Here is a 16,998-nt window from a genome sequence, read left to right on the forward strand (position 1 = left end):
CCTTCCAACTTCAGTTCTTCTGTGATTCTCTTCTCTTTTCTAGTGAAAGGGACTTAATAGGCAGATGAAAAACAAGGAAGGAAAAAATTCAGTACTTCTTGCAGTCGTCTGAGAATGATATGCCTCTCAACACAATTAATCTGAAGAGTTTTTGGGTGTCCTTTCTGCCTACTGATTCCCATGGAAGCAGTGGCTAATGCTAGAAATGCTTTAATTCATGTACTAAGAGAATGCCTTTTAAATGTTATGATCTTGACTGACCTAGGAATTATTTTTTTAATTGCTCGCAGCCGTTTACTGGCATACAACTTATCCCTAAAAAGAAAATAAAACTAAAAAATTATGTTAAGGAAGGTTTGGAAAACTTGAATTTAGAGTGAACAAAGTCTAAACTTAAATGAGGCTTATGACTCTTAGAAAAGACTGTAAAAAGATATGTATGACCTTGCCTCCTTCAGAAAAACCTCTATGGGAATTGGCTAATGTTTCCTTTTGAAAAGCTGTTAGTCTTTACTTTCAAGCCCTTTCTGCTCCTCCAGTGATAGTTTTGTTTTCTTCCGTGTCCTTATGTGTTATGTAATACCAGTTTGAACCTATAGGAACAAGCACCTTTCTTCTTATTGTTGTAAAATGTAAAAATCATCCTTAATTCTATCAGTAGTTGATATACTGGGGAGCTGTTGTGAGCAGCTGTTGTGCATGTAGTTAAACAGAAAAAATATATTCCATCTACTGTATGTATTCTTTGTCTTCTTCCTCTTCCTCCTTCCCTCTCCAACATTAGGAGAGGAACAAGCACCATTGGTGTTTTTTGTATCCTCTATTCCTATTCTCCTGGTAGTAGTCTCTTTGTGCTGGAAGCTTCTCAGAGCATGAACTCATTCTGTTCTTGTATTTGTAGTCTGGCTAACACAGCAGGGCTCTGACTCTAAACAAGCCTTGGAATTCCTGCAGTTGATCTAAAATGAGTAACTCTTACAGAAAATTTGAGCAGTCATTTGAATTTACAGAGGTCAGTTTGACTTTTCAGAATAATAGCAGAAAATTATAGCCCAAAAACTTTACATAAGGCCAGAAGATTGTTAGCAGAACAGGTTTCTTTTCTCCCTTCCTCCCTCGCTGTGAGAAGCATGGTACAATGACTCTTGAGTCATGATGGGGGTTGAGACTGTGAGCTGAGACTTGCTCACTGCTGTCAGTTGTCCTTCCATTACACTTGTCAAAGTAGTCATTTACTCTTTTCTGTCTTCCCCCTCCCATACCTTCAGAAAAGGAGCTATCTGCTTTGATCTAGCTGATGCACAGGTTCTGAGTTCAGCAGTGTGTGTTACTGCATGTTTGCTCCCAGTTTGAGGAAAGATGCTAATACGTTTTTTCTGCAAACTTATGCCTAAATTTATTTATGAGTGTCCCTGATGTGTCTGGGTGTTTTTCACCCAAGGGAAAGCTTATGTATTAACAGATTCTAAACCCAGAGGTGTAAAATTTGAGCTATATGATTTGTACATGTGCTGCTTTATTTTATCACTGCCTTCCTCTCTTCTCCATCTCAACTTGTTTCTGTCCCCTATGCTGTACCCGTACAGGTGCTTGTGCATCACTCTGTAGTGGATCTGGTTAAAAGATCTTCTGTGATGGCTTTTACCTGGTTCAGTCCACTGAGGAGGGCTGTGCGAACAGTCAGACAGGGCCACTACGTATTTGGGTGATATAGAGTAGTGAAAAAGGATACTTAATCTAACTTATACTTAACCATGCTGGCTTCTGTTTTCTGTTGGGGCCCCTTAATATTTTAATCACTTACTGCCTTGGAAGCTTGTATTTCTGTTGACTTAAGCCCTAGTTTCGTAACAGTCTCTGCATTTATATGAGAGGACTTTTAAAAAATACCTAAGCAGGTGATGCCTGACTATCATGGGAGCTAGGTATGTAGCGTACTTAAATGTTTTTCAGTATCCTATTGTAAGTCCCTAAACTTTTTTACCTACTTCAAAGTCTTCAGTCACCGATATCTGAGCACTTGAGGGCGGTTTTGTATCTGTCATTATTTCAAAATGATGGAGCTTGAGGAGGATTTTGTCAATTCAAAACTGATCACTGTATTAAAAATATTAAATTATTTTCCTTTAGTCAAAAATGTTATTCATACTTATGCCATTGAGCACATGGCTAATGCTTGCTTAGGGCTTTACAGTTTTCAATGTCTATTCAGTGGAACAGATGGAAAGTAATTTTATAGAAGCCCTCAAATGTTTACGTATCCAGGTACCTAATGATCAGGCTAGTGCTAGCCCATATGGAAAACATTAATGTTTAAGTACAAGTAAGCATACTGGTATTGGTTTAAGTTAAATGCTTCAGCAATGTTACTCAGGCAGATGTGCACTATGGGGTTTGCTGGGGAAAACAACTAAAGGGAGCTCTAAACTGCTGCCTGAGGAATGCTGACATTTGTGATTTCTTTCTGTAACCATTTAACCAGTTATCCTCTCAGAAGAGAGACTCTTGACAGCTGCCTCTTGACAGTGTTTCATTTGCAGGTTAGGAATATAATGGAGCATAAAGGACATGGGCCGGAATAAAGCAATTTGGATTGTTGTGTATTTTACAGGTGAAGTGTTGGCATCACAGGCATTGGTGAATACTGATATCACACACATCATGGTTTTGCTTTGTGTTCGTAGTCTTGCTGCTTAATTCCTGAGCTGCTTGAATAATTCAGGTAGCAGGTAGTGACAAAAGAGAAACTGACAGCTGAGGGATTCAAGGATGAGACTTTTCCAAGAACAATGAGTTTACAGCCGGTTTTACAGGGAAGCAGAGTGTGTAAAATAAAAATAATGCTGGTATTGGTGTCCTAAATATAGCCCTGGAGGTCAGCACTGTTTCAGCTGGTGCTTGCATCATTCCCTGCAGCCTATGGAGTTATATCACAGGGAGACTGTGGTTCCAGGGAGCATAGCATATGGTAATCAGATACCCTGCCATATGTTATCCTATTAACATATGGAAGAAGGAACACATTTGGTAAGGGAATTTCTAAACCTGAAGTGAAAGGCAGCTGCTCTGGTGTCACTTGCCCTTGTTAGCTTCAGTGCCTCTGAGTGCTGCTTGTATAGATTGGATTGGGAAGCTTCCAGATGAGGAATGCAAATCTGTGCTTGCTTGCAGGAGTGTTACCCAAGGAGCAGGATCCTGAGCCAGTGGCAGGATATTTCTGCTGTCCCTCTTCTGGCCCTGTGTTCTGGTCCTTGCCTTGTTGAAACACTGGCTTTGTTTAAATGTTTCAAAAAAATGTCCACTGCAGGAAGAATTATATCCCCCTGTTTGGGCTGGATGGCATCTTTACAACTTGAAAACGCACAGTTTGGTTAATGACTAAGACCTCTGAAAAGGATAATCTGCTGTGTCTTCTGAGTGCTTCTATGCTTTGGGTAGGACCTGCTCACTCATGTTAACAGTCCATCTATAAACTTTTATGTTGCTATTTTGAAATATGTAGGGCCTGAAATACATAAGTAAAATTTACGTGACAAGGATTATAACATTTTATGATACTCTCAAGTCATGTTATCAGGTGATTTTTCTGGGTTTTTTAATCTGCTCCTGTGAGTTTGCATCTGGTTTTTTCAGGACTGGAAGACTAAAAATCTGCAAATATGAAGTTAAAAACCTATGCATTCAAAGACAGATTTTTACCTGAATTGTCTGGTCCTGCCCATTCCCATTTTACCAGTGAATGAGAAGCTGATGTTTGAGACTCCTAATGCCCTAAGGCAGATTTTGGTCAAGTCACTTCCTTACTGGACAATTCTCTGTCTTATCAGATGCATGTGTATGATGGTGCACATAGATGACACAGTTTGAGACATTAATTTAATGTAGTGTCAGCTCTGTTCTGGGCATGCCTTTGCGATCGCCACAAGCACTTGACTCTGTCTCTGTAGTTACCTACAAGAACCACAAGTTTATGTGAGATTCCTTTAACCTCCTAACATCATGTGTGTTTATCATTCTGTGGGAACAGGCTAACACCCTTCTCCTTTCTCCTCCCCATTTTTTTCTCTCAGCTAGAGGATGAAATTTCAACTTTGCGGCAAGTGCTAGCAGCCAAAGAGAAGCACCTGGTTGAAATTAAACAAAAGCTTGGCATAAGTCTGATGAATGAACTGAAGCAGAACTTCAGCAAAAGCTGGCATGATGTGCAGACAACTTCCGCGTGAGTACTGATCTCGATACTTACACATATGAACATACCATGTTCCTCTCAAACTTTTTGGGCTGAATTAATAGCAAGATTGGTAGAAAGAACCACCCACCTTTCATCAAGTGCTGTCTGAAAAGTCATTTGATATTTTTTTTCCTTTTCATTTGACAACTGAATTTGACACTTAAGAAGAAGCAAGAGTGAGCTGCTCCACAACTGAGCTGATCTGAGAGTTGACAGCAAGGCAGACAGGGCAGTAGCATCACCCATGAAGGAGCAATCCCACAGTATCTGAACAAAGAGAGCAGAGCAGGTCCAGTGACAGTAAAGAGGGTCAAGCCAAGAGTTCAGATCTACCATCTGTATTGATGAGCCAGGTCCAAGGTCAAGCCAGGGAGTCAAATCTATGAGTTCAAGACCGATGAGGTACCCAGCCAGATAAAGGCATACCAATAATATGACTTGGGCTTAAATGCAATTTAAGATTTAGTGTAGCTCCAAAGTGAAGGGAAGATGTGCTTAACAAAACTTCTCCCAAGTCTTTCTTTCATGGCACTTTGATCACAGTCTCACCCAAGGTTGCACAGTTGTGCAGTGTCAGAGGTAGCCTGCAGCCAGACTCAGGGGAGTGGTGGAGGAAAGAAAGCATTTGCAGTGTCTCTTGGGGCATTCAAGGCACTAGCAGAGACTTGAAAAAATATATTAAAATGTATGGGTTTGCATTAAAATAATTTTTCTTTGTATTTTCATAGGAAGTCAAAAGAGGCATAAACTCCTTAATAGAAAATGTAGTTTGTATGTCTCCTATCTCTAACTTTTGGACAAGTTTCTCATCTAGGTCCTGTTTCTCATGACATGGATGCAGGAGCATCAGTGCTGGCTTAGTGAGGATGTATGACGTACTAGGAGAGGGTAGTTTAGAAACACTAAACTTTAGAAGAGAGGAGGGGAACAAAAACACCTGAACTAGAGTTACTGGGAGACACTAGCAACATTTTGAAACAAAAACTTTCATTTTTTACTTGAAATTTGGTAGCAAATTCCAAGATAGCTTTTGATTTTTCCTTCATGACATTGACATTTTCCACAAGGATAGACTTAGGAGACTTTGTCAGTATGGTAGCTGCTACTTTTTATTTGAGATGATTTTCAGAAACAGCAAGCCATTAGATGATAAGTGTTCAGAAATAGTTATGTGGAACTGAGCAGCAGGAGCCCATCTGTGCCCCTGAAAATTCTTATGTTCATGGTCCCACTGCTATATAATTCTGGCTGATACTCATGCCAGTACACTGATGCCAATACAAATCATGGTAATCCAGCATTCATAAGAGTGAATGTGTTAAGTAACAGAGGTGATTCATTGTTGCTGTACCAAAATAGCAATGGGATAGTATTACTCACCAAGATTCTCTGACTTAGGAAGGAAGAAAACCTGTTTTAAAAAATAAAAGTTCAAAATATTTACATGCCTGCAAATTTTGTTTTCACTTAGCTGCTGTGTTTCTCTGTATATTAAACCCACTTTAAGCTCTCCATTTAGGGATGGATTCTTAGGGTTAGAGTGGAATTAGAGGCAGAGGGGTGGACTTCTCTCAGCAACAGTTCTGTAAAGTGTTTTTGATCCCTAGTTAGGACTCAGGACCTAACTCACAGGATGGATACCACCTGTAATGACTAAATTTTAACTTGAGATTCTGACTATTGTAAAGCATTTACATTTTAAATGGATGGCCACAGGTAGCTTAGGAGTTAGGCTGAGCATGCTTGACATGTAGATGTCAGAAATTATCATTAAAGAATTGCTATGATTAAAAAGAGAGAAAAAAACCCCAAAAGGTAGTATTTTTTGGACTGAGGAAGGATAGAAGTCCGGGGGCTGATGTTCTCCATAGATTGAAGATTGTGTTAGGCTCGACATACAGTTTAGTACAGTCTGTTTCTTTTCTATTAATCCATGTCTTAGGGTATGCAAAAGCAATTCTAACCACCTCTGGTAAGACGTTATATTTGCAACAATGATGTGCAGCTTTTTCTGTACCAGAACAGCTTTTTTTTTTTTTAAATCAGCTTTATTTTTCTATAAGGAAAAGCTGTAATGTTATTTGCATTTTCCAACCTTTTATAAAAGGCACCTGGAAGCCATTCATTTTTTATGACCAGAATCATTATGCATTTTTCAAATTCCATGTTGATTTCCTATACTATTCTTCACTGCACTGATTTTTAGTATAATCTATGTGTTTGGGGGAGGCAGGGGGTTCTACTATAGAGGAGATCGGTATCTAGAGAGCAAATGATTGCCTTGAGTTTAATTTGCTTTCACGGTGGTAAGGCATTCAACTGGAATGACTTCCCACACACACATTTTTAATGATTGGGTTTTTAGTGAATAGAGGTGGGTGGATATTCAGATAGCTTTTAGCAATGCAGGGGTTTTATGTTTTAAAAATAGGTAATTAATTTTTATTTAGATGCTAGAAGCAGGGTAAGAAGAAGGACTAAGGAAAGAGGTCCACTAGATACCTTGGCCTTTACTGAGTATATATGGTGTAACCATGCTCAGCTCTGTCCCTCAGCTTTTAATTTGGTGCTCTTCTGTACTTCTTTGGGAAAAGACATAAGATATTATGGTCCTGTCCTCTTGGGAGATACTTCAGTACTATTGAGTTTCTAAAGAGCAGTTGTATCTGTAAAATTACCCACAAATACCCTCACTCCAGCCTAATAGTTCCCAGAAGCTCCTTGGTCATTCTTTCTTGAAATGTTATCAGCTGCTAAAAGACGTAAGCCTCCTCTATTTTAAATGGTTAATCTCTTTGGAGTTTTTTTAGGAAAGTTTCAGTGTTGCTCTGCTGTGACCTGTAGTACTTAATTGAGATTTGGGACAAGAGCATTCAACAAGGACTTGGCCTTTTTCCCCAGAGGCAGAATAAAGATCTATTCATTGACTACTGATTGAACTATGTGAGCAAAGTTAGTTCTGCTGATAGGTAACTGGAGGACAATTGCATAGGTTTCCACAAACAGCTGGAACCTAATATTTTATAGTTCAAATTTCTGCCAGGTGATAAGAATATAGAAAGTATTAGTTACGCTGCATGTGTTTCGGGCTTACAATCTACAGTACATGCAGTCTTTATTAGTATAACTTTAAATATATAGTAATGTGTTCCATAGGTTCAGAATTCTCTTAGGAAGCCAGATATATATAACTTGTGGACAACCACAGTCCTACTGTGACTTCTAGGAATTAAGTATACTATGTTCCCACACACATACTTCTTATGAGTAGTAGTAAAAGGAATGTGGGTGTTTCCATTCTCTGGAATGTGTAATCACCTTTTGATGTTTTCTTTACTAAATTTTCAAGTAAATGTATCAGTTGTGTAAGTGAAGAAATTGCGTGTTGACTTTAGCAAGTACGTTACCTGTGTGTGAGCCCGTGCTATATGGAAGTAAAGGGAGCTTTGGGTCCCATCAGACCATGTTCATGCCATCTTCAAAGATAATGGTTTTGCTGCTTTTCCACATGTATCTCCGTCCTTGAATTTGGAAGGGTGGAGTCACAGGGTTGGAGAAAGGACTTGGAGAAGTTAACTTAGTCTGTTCTCATTGTTCCTTTTCCAGCAGATGTATGTCCATTTGTTTGCACCAGGACCTTCAGCTAATTGGAAGCTCTGTAGCAAGGTCACATGGTCTGTTCCAAATGTTTGTTTCTCAGGGAAACCCCCACTGTAATTATAATTGTGGAACAGAAAATATATACGTGTATTATAGTTATCTGTATATGTGTATATGTAACAGTAAGGATGGGAAGGGAGGCCTGAATGTAAATCGGAACCTTTGAAATGACAAGGATTAATAATATCCAGGAAAGTGTCAGTGGAAAGGGGATGAAGGAACGGGAAGTGAGAAATGGAAGGAAAAAGAAAAACTGAAATGAAGGAAAAGGAAAGAGAAAGAAGGAAAAGGAAATTAAAGGGAGGAAGGAAAGGAGGAGGAAAAGGAAGGGAAAAGAAAAGAAAGGGAGAGGGAGAAAAAGGAGAAAAAAAGGGGAAGAAAGGAAAAGGAAGGCTGACATAGGTTTAGTCTGCATAATTTTGTTAATCTAATGTACAATACAGAGCCCACAGTGTTATTGGCATAGTTTAAGGTGTGAAGAGCTGTGAAGTTTTGGCCTTGAATGTCTTTAAGATCATCTGTGCTTAAGCCAATAACCTGGAGAGTAACTGTACCACAACTGCTACTTTTTCCCCCACTCTATTTGTGCTGCATTGCACAAATAATGCATTTCACACAACTGTATCCCCATTTTTTTCCCAAGTGTTTGAAGATTACAGTGCAGAACAGCCCAGAATGTTTGTTACCTTTGACTGGCACCTTTTCTGACCTGTGACTCTCTCCAGCCTGCTGAACAGTCATCTCTTGTGTGCTGCACACAGATTTCTGGCTGCAGCCTGCAGAGGTTCAGTTTCTGCAGTTCTGCCCTTCTGTCTGTGGGAGAGGGTCTATCTGGGGCATACCTCCTTTGATTTAGACATATGTACCCATCCAAGTGCCATCACAGTCTCAGTTAATTCTTAACATACCTGGCAGTGGGAAGGATGTCAAAAAAAATACATTTGGTTTTGAAGTTGGAATGAATTTCAAGAGAGTACTAAAAAAAAAAAGAAACAAATCAAAAAAAAACCCAAACAAAACAGTTCACAGCAGTTTAGAGTTCATTTGTGGGTAAAATAGCAATATGAATAGGGAATGTTTTATGTACACATTATCTGTCATTCATATATGCATTTATCTCATTTGAACATTAGCATCGTTTAGTTAATGCTGAGCCCCACTTCTCCTAGAAAATCAACAGAAAAATAGTTTTCTAGCTGAGAGTTTCTCAGATATCTAGATGCTTTACATTGATTCCAGAAAAGCCATTCTTAAGCTGACTAATGGCTTGAAAACTGAAAAGAAACAAGCTCTATAGGGCATGGCTTGTGCTACCAGGCTCTGCTCTACTGTATGGTTTTGTTGTTAATTGTTTGCATTCTGTGACATCTTATGTAAGCTTTATCACAGACAAGCATTTCTCAATTAATTTTAACAGCAAGCATTGATGGAGAGGCACAATGACGAAAGTGCAGATGTACTAATTTTACAGAAGCTGAATTTTAATTCTTTATAATTTACTGTAGTAGGTCAAATGTGCAGTTTGCCATGCAAAATATAAATATTATATGTATAGCCTACTTCTGTTAGCAGTCCATGTATTGCACCTATGAAGGAAGGTTAGATTTAACTCTGCCATGTGAAGGGCAATTCTGTACTGAGTTGAGTGTGACTGTCCTGTCTTATCCCGCAGCTGATGGTAATTTAAATGTCTAGTTCTCTGACCTCTCTATATGGCTACTGCCTGGCTACACTCCTTATGAAGCATTATTTCCTTCACATGTTGTGTTTTATGACACAGTCTCTCCTTACATTTGCTTTCACTGGCTGTAAAAATCAGCTAGTGAGACATGGTTGTCACGGGATAGTATAAACTAGGTGTATTATATGAAACTGTCAGGTGAAAATGCAGGCAAAATATGCTGCAAATCTACTTTGTCTAATTAGTATGTTACGGCACTGGAGATGTGAGTTATGTCTAAACCTTCTTTTAAATGTGTTGGGTATATTATCAGAGTATAACTGCAATTTCAGCATATTTTGTGATAACTTGTAATAATCCATTTTATAAACAATTGCTTCTTTTAAAGAAATACCTTATTTTAAAAACAAAATTATAATCAGAAGTTGATAGATGAAATTCATAGTTCAGTGTCATATATAAAGGAAATGTTCACAGGTGAGTGTTATTTACAAGTTTGTAATTGTGACAGCAATTGACATATTTGTTTAATCCTTTGTGTCTACCAAATACATTATAAATATTTACTGATAAGTGCTAAGTGGAAGCATGGAATATGATCCTTGTTAACCACTACCAGCAATTCTTCTGTGCTATAGAGTATGTTCAGATGCCGCAAAATCAGAGAAAGCCTTCCTCCTCTAACTGAATAAATCAAGTAGCCTGTTTCTACTTTTACTAATGCTACTGGGTACCTGGCATAATGCTGATAAACTCAGGGAGGTTAAGGTGCCTTTGTATTAGTGTAAGAAAAGCGTAGACCCTGATTATGTTTTTGTGTAAAAATGCATGCCATGGGTTGGATTGAAGATGCTATTTCTTGAATATCTGTATCCTAAATTATCTGAGTTTGTTTGTGCTGGAGCATTTCTACCTATAAGGTTTAGGGGTCACTGGTCTAATTTCAGCTGCTGGTTGACTGACTGCTGAGTTGCTGTCACCTGTTCTGATGCACTGGGTGGTCAGTACTCACCTACTGATTGCCAGCAGTGGCTGCTCACGGGATGAGAGTGTGTAGACAACTTAGCATGCATAGCATTTGGTGGTGTAAGGAGGACTTAAGCCATACATACAGCACTTTTTCCAATTAGTAAGTGTTTGTAGGTCTTACCTAGAATATCCAACTTTATTTCTGCTCATAAAGATTTCTGAAAATTACGTAAGCTGTTTAGTGCATTAAAACAAAACTGTTGTGTCTTACATGACATAATGGAAACTGCTGGGTCAGATAATTTATGCTACATACAACTGTGAATATTCCCAGATGTCCAAGAGAATATTTTGAAGAGATCATTGTTACCAGAGTGTTTGGAGAGTCATCAAATGGATGCTGTAAATATGACGTAACTACAAGGATAAAAATATCTGTGCCAGAATACTGTGCATCATATATCAAAATGTCAGTTAGTATAACTAACTACAGTGAGGCAATGTGCTCTGTGGAACGATAATTTATTTATGAAGAAGGCATAGTGATATGCATAATGGTGGAGAGGAGGGAATGGAGGGGGCTTGATTTTTGAGCTATCTATCAGCGAGCTCTACTGAGATGCAAATTGCTGCTTCTTGTCTCTGCTGACAGGTATTGTATGTTGTACTCCATTTTCACCTTTGTTATTTTATTGTTTTTTAAACCTCATCTTCAGCATTGCTGAAGGGAGGAGTGGTTCATATCAAAGGTCATTTTTGATGAAGTTGGTGCTGAAAAAAGACTAGTTGTGTAATAGTTTTAGCTGGATTTATGCTCTTATGTAATGTCAGAAGTATTAGGAACACAAATGCAGTCTCCATGTCTTCCTTGCTAGTGGAAATACTGGAGGATGTTGGGTTTTCAGGATTTGCAGAGAACACAATATTGTTGGAATACCAAAATCGGTGTCATTTCAGCCAGTTCCCAGGAGTTGTATTCTGACCAACTTAATGTTCAGAAATACATAGGGGACTCTAATATTTCTCAGTGAAATTTGAGTCTGTCTGCTGTATGTGGCATTTGGAACTGTTTCTCTTAACGGTTTTACACAGTGTGAAGAACTTGTGGAAGAAAGGTAAGACATGGAGATATTTTATCATAAAGTTAAATATGCCTATCAATAAATTTAACTCCAAGGTGTCATTTCAAAAAATCATTTCAGAAGGATATCTGCAAAGTATTTTCCTATGTACATTTAACCTGTACATAAATAGGTTGTTTTACAAATGATCTTTTAGACCTGGGAGTCAAGTCTTTGCCTTCATTTTGTCAAAAATTCCACTTGTGCTGAATGGTTTAGGAAGCTTCTCTGTCAGCAAACTGTCTAAGACTTGTATGCCACAGGCATTAGAGTATTTGATTTTTATTTTTTTTGTAGGCAACTCTTATCAAAAAGCTACATGCTTATAGTTTGACTAAAGTATCATTAATATCTTGTTTAGGGTCTCATCTCATTCTAGTTTTATGAGAGTATATCTACTGTCAGCAAGAGAATGACAGAGCTGTTAAACTAGTTACGCTAGAGAAAGAGGCCTCAGTGAACTAAGAGCGTTGCAATTCTTGCTATGTCCATGGACAGACTGGCTAAGAAGAAATGAGATCTGGTGAAAATAACCTTTCCCATCTTCTCTGTATTTTATCAGGATAAACAAAACAGGCATAACCAGTGCTCCTTCCTTCCTAATTATAATATGTGCTCCTGTCAGTGTTGCCATGTTTTAGCCCTTGTTGGCATTCAGTGTTGTACCTGTGTTTGATTCTGCTTATCTAACTGGTACCCTAATCTTCAGCTGCTCCCCATAGATTGCCTTGTTAGTCAGTGAAGACAGAAACAAGTACATTCATTGAAGGAGCCCTTTCACTTGGCAGTTTTAGAACTTGTTAGGCCAGTAGGATGTAAGAAATATTGTGGCTTAGGAACATAAAATCAAAGTATATTGTCTAAAAACCAGAGCATTATGTGGCATCTGCTATCCAACCTGTGGTTTGTGAAACACAGTCCTGAACAGAGGACTTGCAGCAACAAGTACTGCTGGAGCTAAAAGGACATGACATAAAATGTGATGTGCCATGCTGCAAACGTTAATCTTGTTTTCCCTCCTGCCTCCACAAGTTCATATTGCTTTCATATGCATAAAAGTAAGAAGAAAATACTCGGTTGCAGGAATTATGCAGTGGGATTTTTTTTAATCAGTCTCCAGTGTATTTTGGTACATGTTTGCAGTTCTATAGTTTTTGTTCAAAGGAGAATTAGAACCAGTAGAGTTGTATTTCTGAATTTTTCACTATCATTTCTTCAGTTCTTGTCTGCCAACACACGCAATAGGATATAAGACTGATTATAATGTGCTCTCCTTTTGTTACTAGGTCAGTACTTCTAATTCTGAGCTTGTCTGCGTCATTGGGAGTATCAGATAATTTACTCAGAAGAAAGGCTCTGACATGCTGAGAGTTGGTTTAGTCAGCAGAATAGCATCTGTGCAGAAGAGCTTATTGATTCCTCTAAGAGAGCAACTTTACTGAAGGGTCTGTGTGGGTCAGAGCATGTATTCTGAAACAGTAATTAAGGTGATTCTGTGTTTGAATCTGTATGCTATAACTGAAATTAGTAACTTCTAAGAGAATTCAATCCTAACAATATACATTCACTGTCTAGGTTTTTTCATCTTTCTTTCTATGTCCTTCCCCAAGCCTTCTTCCTTTAAAGAAATTTTAAAAAAATAAAAAAAGGAAACTTGTAGCATATAAAAACATATTTGATCCATTTTTTTCCAATGTGAAATATCACAGAATCATTTCAAAGTGCATTTGTTAAATGTACCTAATATGTATACGCTTGGAAGAGCAGAGTTGTATTTGTCCTGATTCTTTTCTGTGCTCCAGATAACAGATTTTGCCACGAGGTCAGTGTGTGCTGTAAGAATGCTTATTTGATGTAAATATGATTTTACGTAAACAGAAGTTGTATCAAACAGGTATTCAACAAATCGCCATATTCTGCTTTTAAACAGCGTGTGCTGGCCCATCTGGGGGATGTTACTCGTCAGCAGGAAAGACACAGCAAAGGATTGCTCTGGAGAGCATTTTGCTCATATGAGGAATAAACTGCACTTGGGAAGCAGTGCAGAAGTGGGCTTCTTCACCCTTTGTTTTGTGCTACAGTTACTATGTTTCTTAACCCTTCAGTGTTTGGGACTTTAAGGTGTGGAAATAAGGGAAAAGGGAATTAATTGCATGGGATTCTAATTGCTCTTTTTTAATACTTACCACTGTTTCTGTTCTGTTTTTTTGTTTTCAGTTACAAGAAAACACATGAGACCCTGAGCCATGCAGGACAAAAAGCAACAGCAGCTATCAGTAATGTAGGAACAGCTATCAGCAAGAAGTTTGGAGATATGAGGTATAGGCATCTGCTGCTTTTCTGGTCTTATTTTGAGAACAAAATGTATAAATCATTTGTCAGCTCTTCTTTTACTTCTACGTTAGTGTTTTACGGGTTCAAGTAGTTCGTAGTCTGAGTATTTTGCAGCATTCATGTTTTTAACCAAAAAGAAGGTATAATGATGAATGAAGATGTAATTTTTATTAGAGTCCTGGTTTGTTTGTTTGTTTTTTAAAGTACAGTTGGAAATCCCTTTGAAATAACTTTGCAAACTCAAGGAAATATACAAGTAAAATGGAACAAAAAATTGATGTTAGATCTTTATTAACCCAATTTTATTCATACATGGACACTGGAGAAAAATATCATTTGAAGAAAAGAAGCCTGCCTAGGAGCTGCTTGTGAAAAGATAAAAAAATATTTTAGGCTATTTTTTGTCATTTTTTCGAGGTGTACTGCAAAATTTTGTTCTGAAGTTGTATAAAAATAGATATGATGGAAGTAACAGGAGTTGAGGTCAGTACAAGAACTGTCACTTAAATGCAACTTCAGTGTCAAGCTTTATATGTTGATGTGGCTTTTAAAGTGTTGATCTTAAAAGTCCCTCAGCATGAGAGCAGAAACTGTACACTGTAAACCAGCACTCCAGTTTTCATTAGGTAGCAAGATTACAGAACTTCTTGGAATGTTTGAAGAAGTTGATTTTCTTTTTTGTGATGAAATAAATGGACATGGGTAACTCTGCAATGTATTGTTTGAGCTGCAGAATTAGAGTCTCATTTATTAGAGATATTGGTATATATTCACTTTTTTGTTATTTTGTATTCTATGAGGTAACCATATCCTAAGATCTGTGTGTGCTGCAAATGGCTGAAGCATGGCTCTTGGCAGCTAAATTTCTTTTTCCACTTTTTAAATTTTAATCTGAATCTTAAGCTATCTTTAGAGTCCCCCCTTTATACCTACCTTTTACATCCAGTTTAATAAACCCTTTACAGAAGTGCTGCTGTTTTTATAGGTGAAAATAAAAAAGGAAAATCTTCATCACAATATGATCAGCCTTACAGTGTCTTTTTCCACACTGCAGTTCAAAATGGAAATTTAGTGCATGACTTGCAACCAGGGTATCAACATAACTAAGAATTTTTGACTTGATGCAGTTAAATGTTCATGGATAGTACATGCCTATCAAAGGCTATAAGAATAGCCTCTTGTAAAAAGAGGCATGCAATTGTGTTTTCCTATTACATTTTTTTTAGCATTCAGCAATCTGAGAGCTGAAAACTTTCTAAAACATAGATTTGAGCTTTCATTTAAAAGTTTTTAAGATTTTTCTTTATTAGTTTATTTAGAATTTATGTTAATTTGTATGAGCTTTTGACCTTCATAACATCTCATGTCTCCCCAGATGAATAGACAGTTATGTGGTAAAGTGTGTGGTTTGTTTGTTCGCTCATTCATTCCCTATTTGGAGTCTCCCCGATGTCTTTCTTTTGATGCCTTCTGGCTCTTCCATTATGAGAAACAGTGAGTGAGTCCTTCTTCTGTCCTTCATGTCAGTCATTATTTCTTGTGGTTTTATTTTATTTCACTTCAGTTCCCTCTTTCCAGGCTCCAGTTGGATGAGTCACTTTCACAAGCCTTTTTGCTACCTTTGTATATTCTTTCTGCCTTCCATGCATTTATAGTTGTATTCTGTGTTTTTGAGAAGTGCATGAGATGTGTGTGATGCATGTGTTCCCTGTTTCATTTTCTGTTCATTCTGAGCACTTTCTCTTGTAAAAAAGACAAGCCTACAGCTTAGCAAACAGGTGCTGTTGCTGTTTCCATACTTTAGACCAAAGAGTTGATGTGCGAATACCTTAAGCGCTGGCTCTTGATCACAAAGGGAAGGATGACTTTAACAGTTCAAGATTTCTTAGTTCCTGTTACTTATGTTTCGCGAGGGTGTGAGATTAACTGCAAAGGCAGAAATGTCTTCACTGAAAGAGAGCATGTTTATCCTTTATTATTTCCCCTAATTAATCACTGTTACCAAATGCCTTTGTCGTTATCAGTGCTCATCCCCTTGGAAATCATGCTTCTGACTAGCGCTCAGAGGGCAGATGCAAGGCATTTATCCCATTAGCCCTTTAGCTAAGGACTCAAGGCACAGGCTGAGTCCATAGGCACTTTGATTAATCAAGAAACTGGTTTATTGTGGCTTTCTTTGATTGACATTTTTTTCTTGAACCTGGTTGGGAATTTTTCAAGAAAATATGAACTACCAGCACTGCCTTTTTTGTGGACACTTACTGTTTTCAGTTGAGTTTTCAGTTAGGAGAGTTTTCTTGGCACTTGATGAAGAAGCAAGTGGTCTAGCCAGATTCCCATAGTTATATAAAGAGTGGCATGACTTGGGCCTTCTGCATCTGCTGAACATCCTAAATCTGGAGTGATGGTCAGTATGCTTCCCTCAGCAACAAAGCTGGCCTAAGATTTTGGCTCAGCTTGGGCAGATGCAGTTCTGTGTAGGGTCACACTGTAAACCTTATCACTTACATAACCTGGTTTTAAAAATCTTCCCCCTCTCTTTCTAATCCCAGTTGTGTTTGTGGGAGTTAACTGTAACGAGGCAGGAATTTTCTGTGTCATTGTTTACTTGCTTTTTTTGCTAATCTAAATAATTTTATTTCAGTGATCTAGTATATGGATTATCACCACCCCCTCCCATAATGCCGATTTAAACAAACATCAGACTCTAGCTTAATTCTCTTGGTTAGGCATTAAGGCTGATAGTCACCAATGGCACCCAGATGCAAATCCCTGTTCTGCTTTCATTCAGAGCAGACACTTGAAACTGATTTCTAAAATCCAGATGTCATCATAATTCCCAGTATGTTCAGCAGTCTTACCCCCTGCCTGTGGCGATGGTGATTTTGAAAGGGTAGTCAGCCTGACTAAATACTGAAGCCTGCCTTCTTTATGAAACAAAATTCTGCTTTCTATATTGCCTGCTATGTCAACTGTACAGAGCACTACATGAAACATATATT

The 16,998-nt window shown here is 38.0% G+C and overlaps 1 protein-coding gene across 4 annotated transcripts in view; it reads left to right on the top strand.

Annotated features, from left to right (window-relative positions):
• Positions 1-16,998, top strand: part of TPD52L1 (TPD52 like 1) — a 53,631-nt gene that overhangs the window by 23,151 nt on the left and 13,482 nt on the right. For all 4 annotated transcript variants that reach the window (XM_027633357.1, XM_027633354.1, XM_027633363.1 and 1 more), the window contains exons 3-4: positions 4,071-4,219; positions 13,880-13,981. In XM_027633357.1, the coding sequence (XP_027489158.1) occupies positions 4,071-4,219; positions 13,880-13,981 (251 nt within the window). The remainder of the gene's footprint in view (positions 1-4,070; positions 4,220-13,879; positions 13,982-16,998) is intronic.

Source organism: Corapipo altera, unplaced genomic scaffold (genome assembly GCF_003945725.1).
Source record: "Corapipo altera isolate COAL_440 unplaced genomic scaffold, ASM394572v1 2b, whole genome shotgun sequence".
NCBI classification, from domain to species: domain Eukaryota; kingdom Metazoa; phylum Chordata; class Aves; order Passeriformes; family Pipridae; genus Corapipo; species Corapipo altera.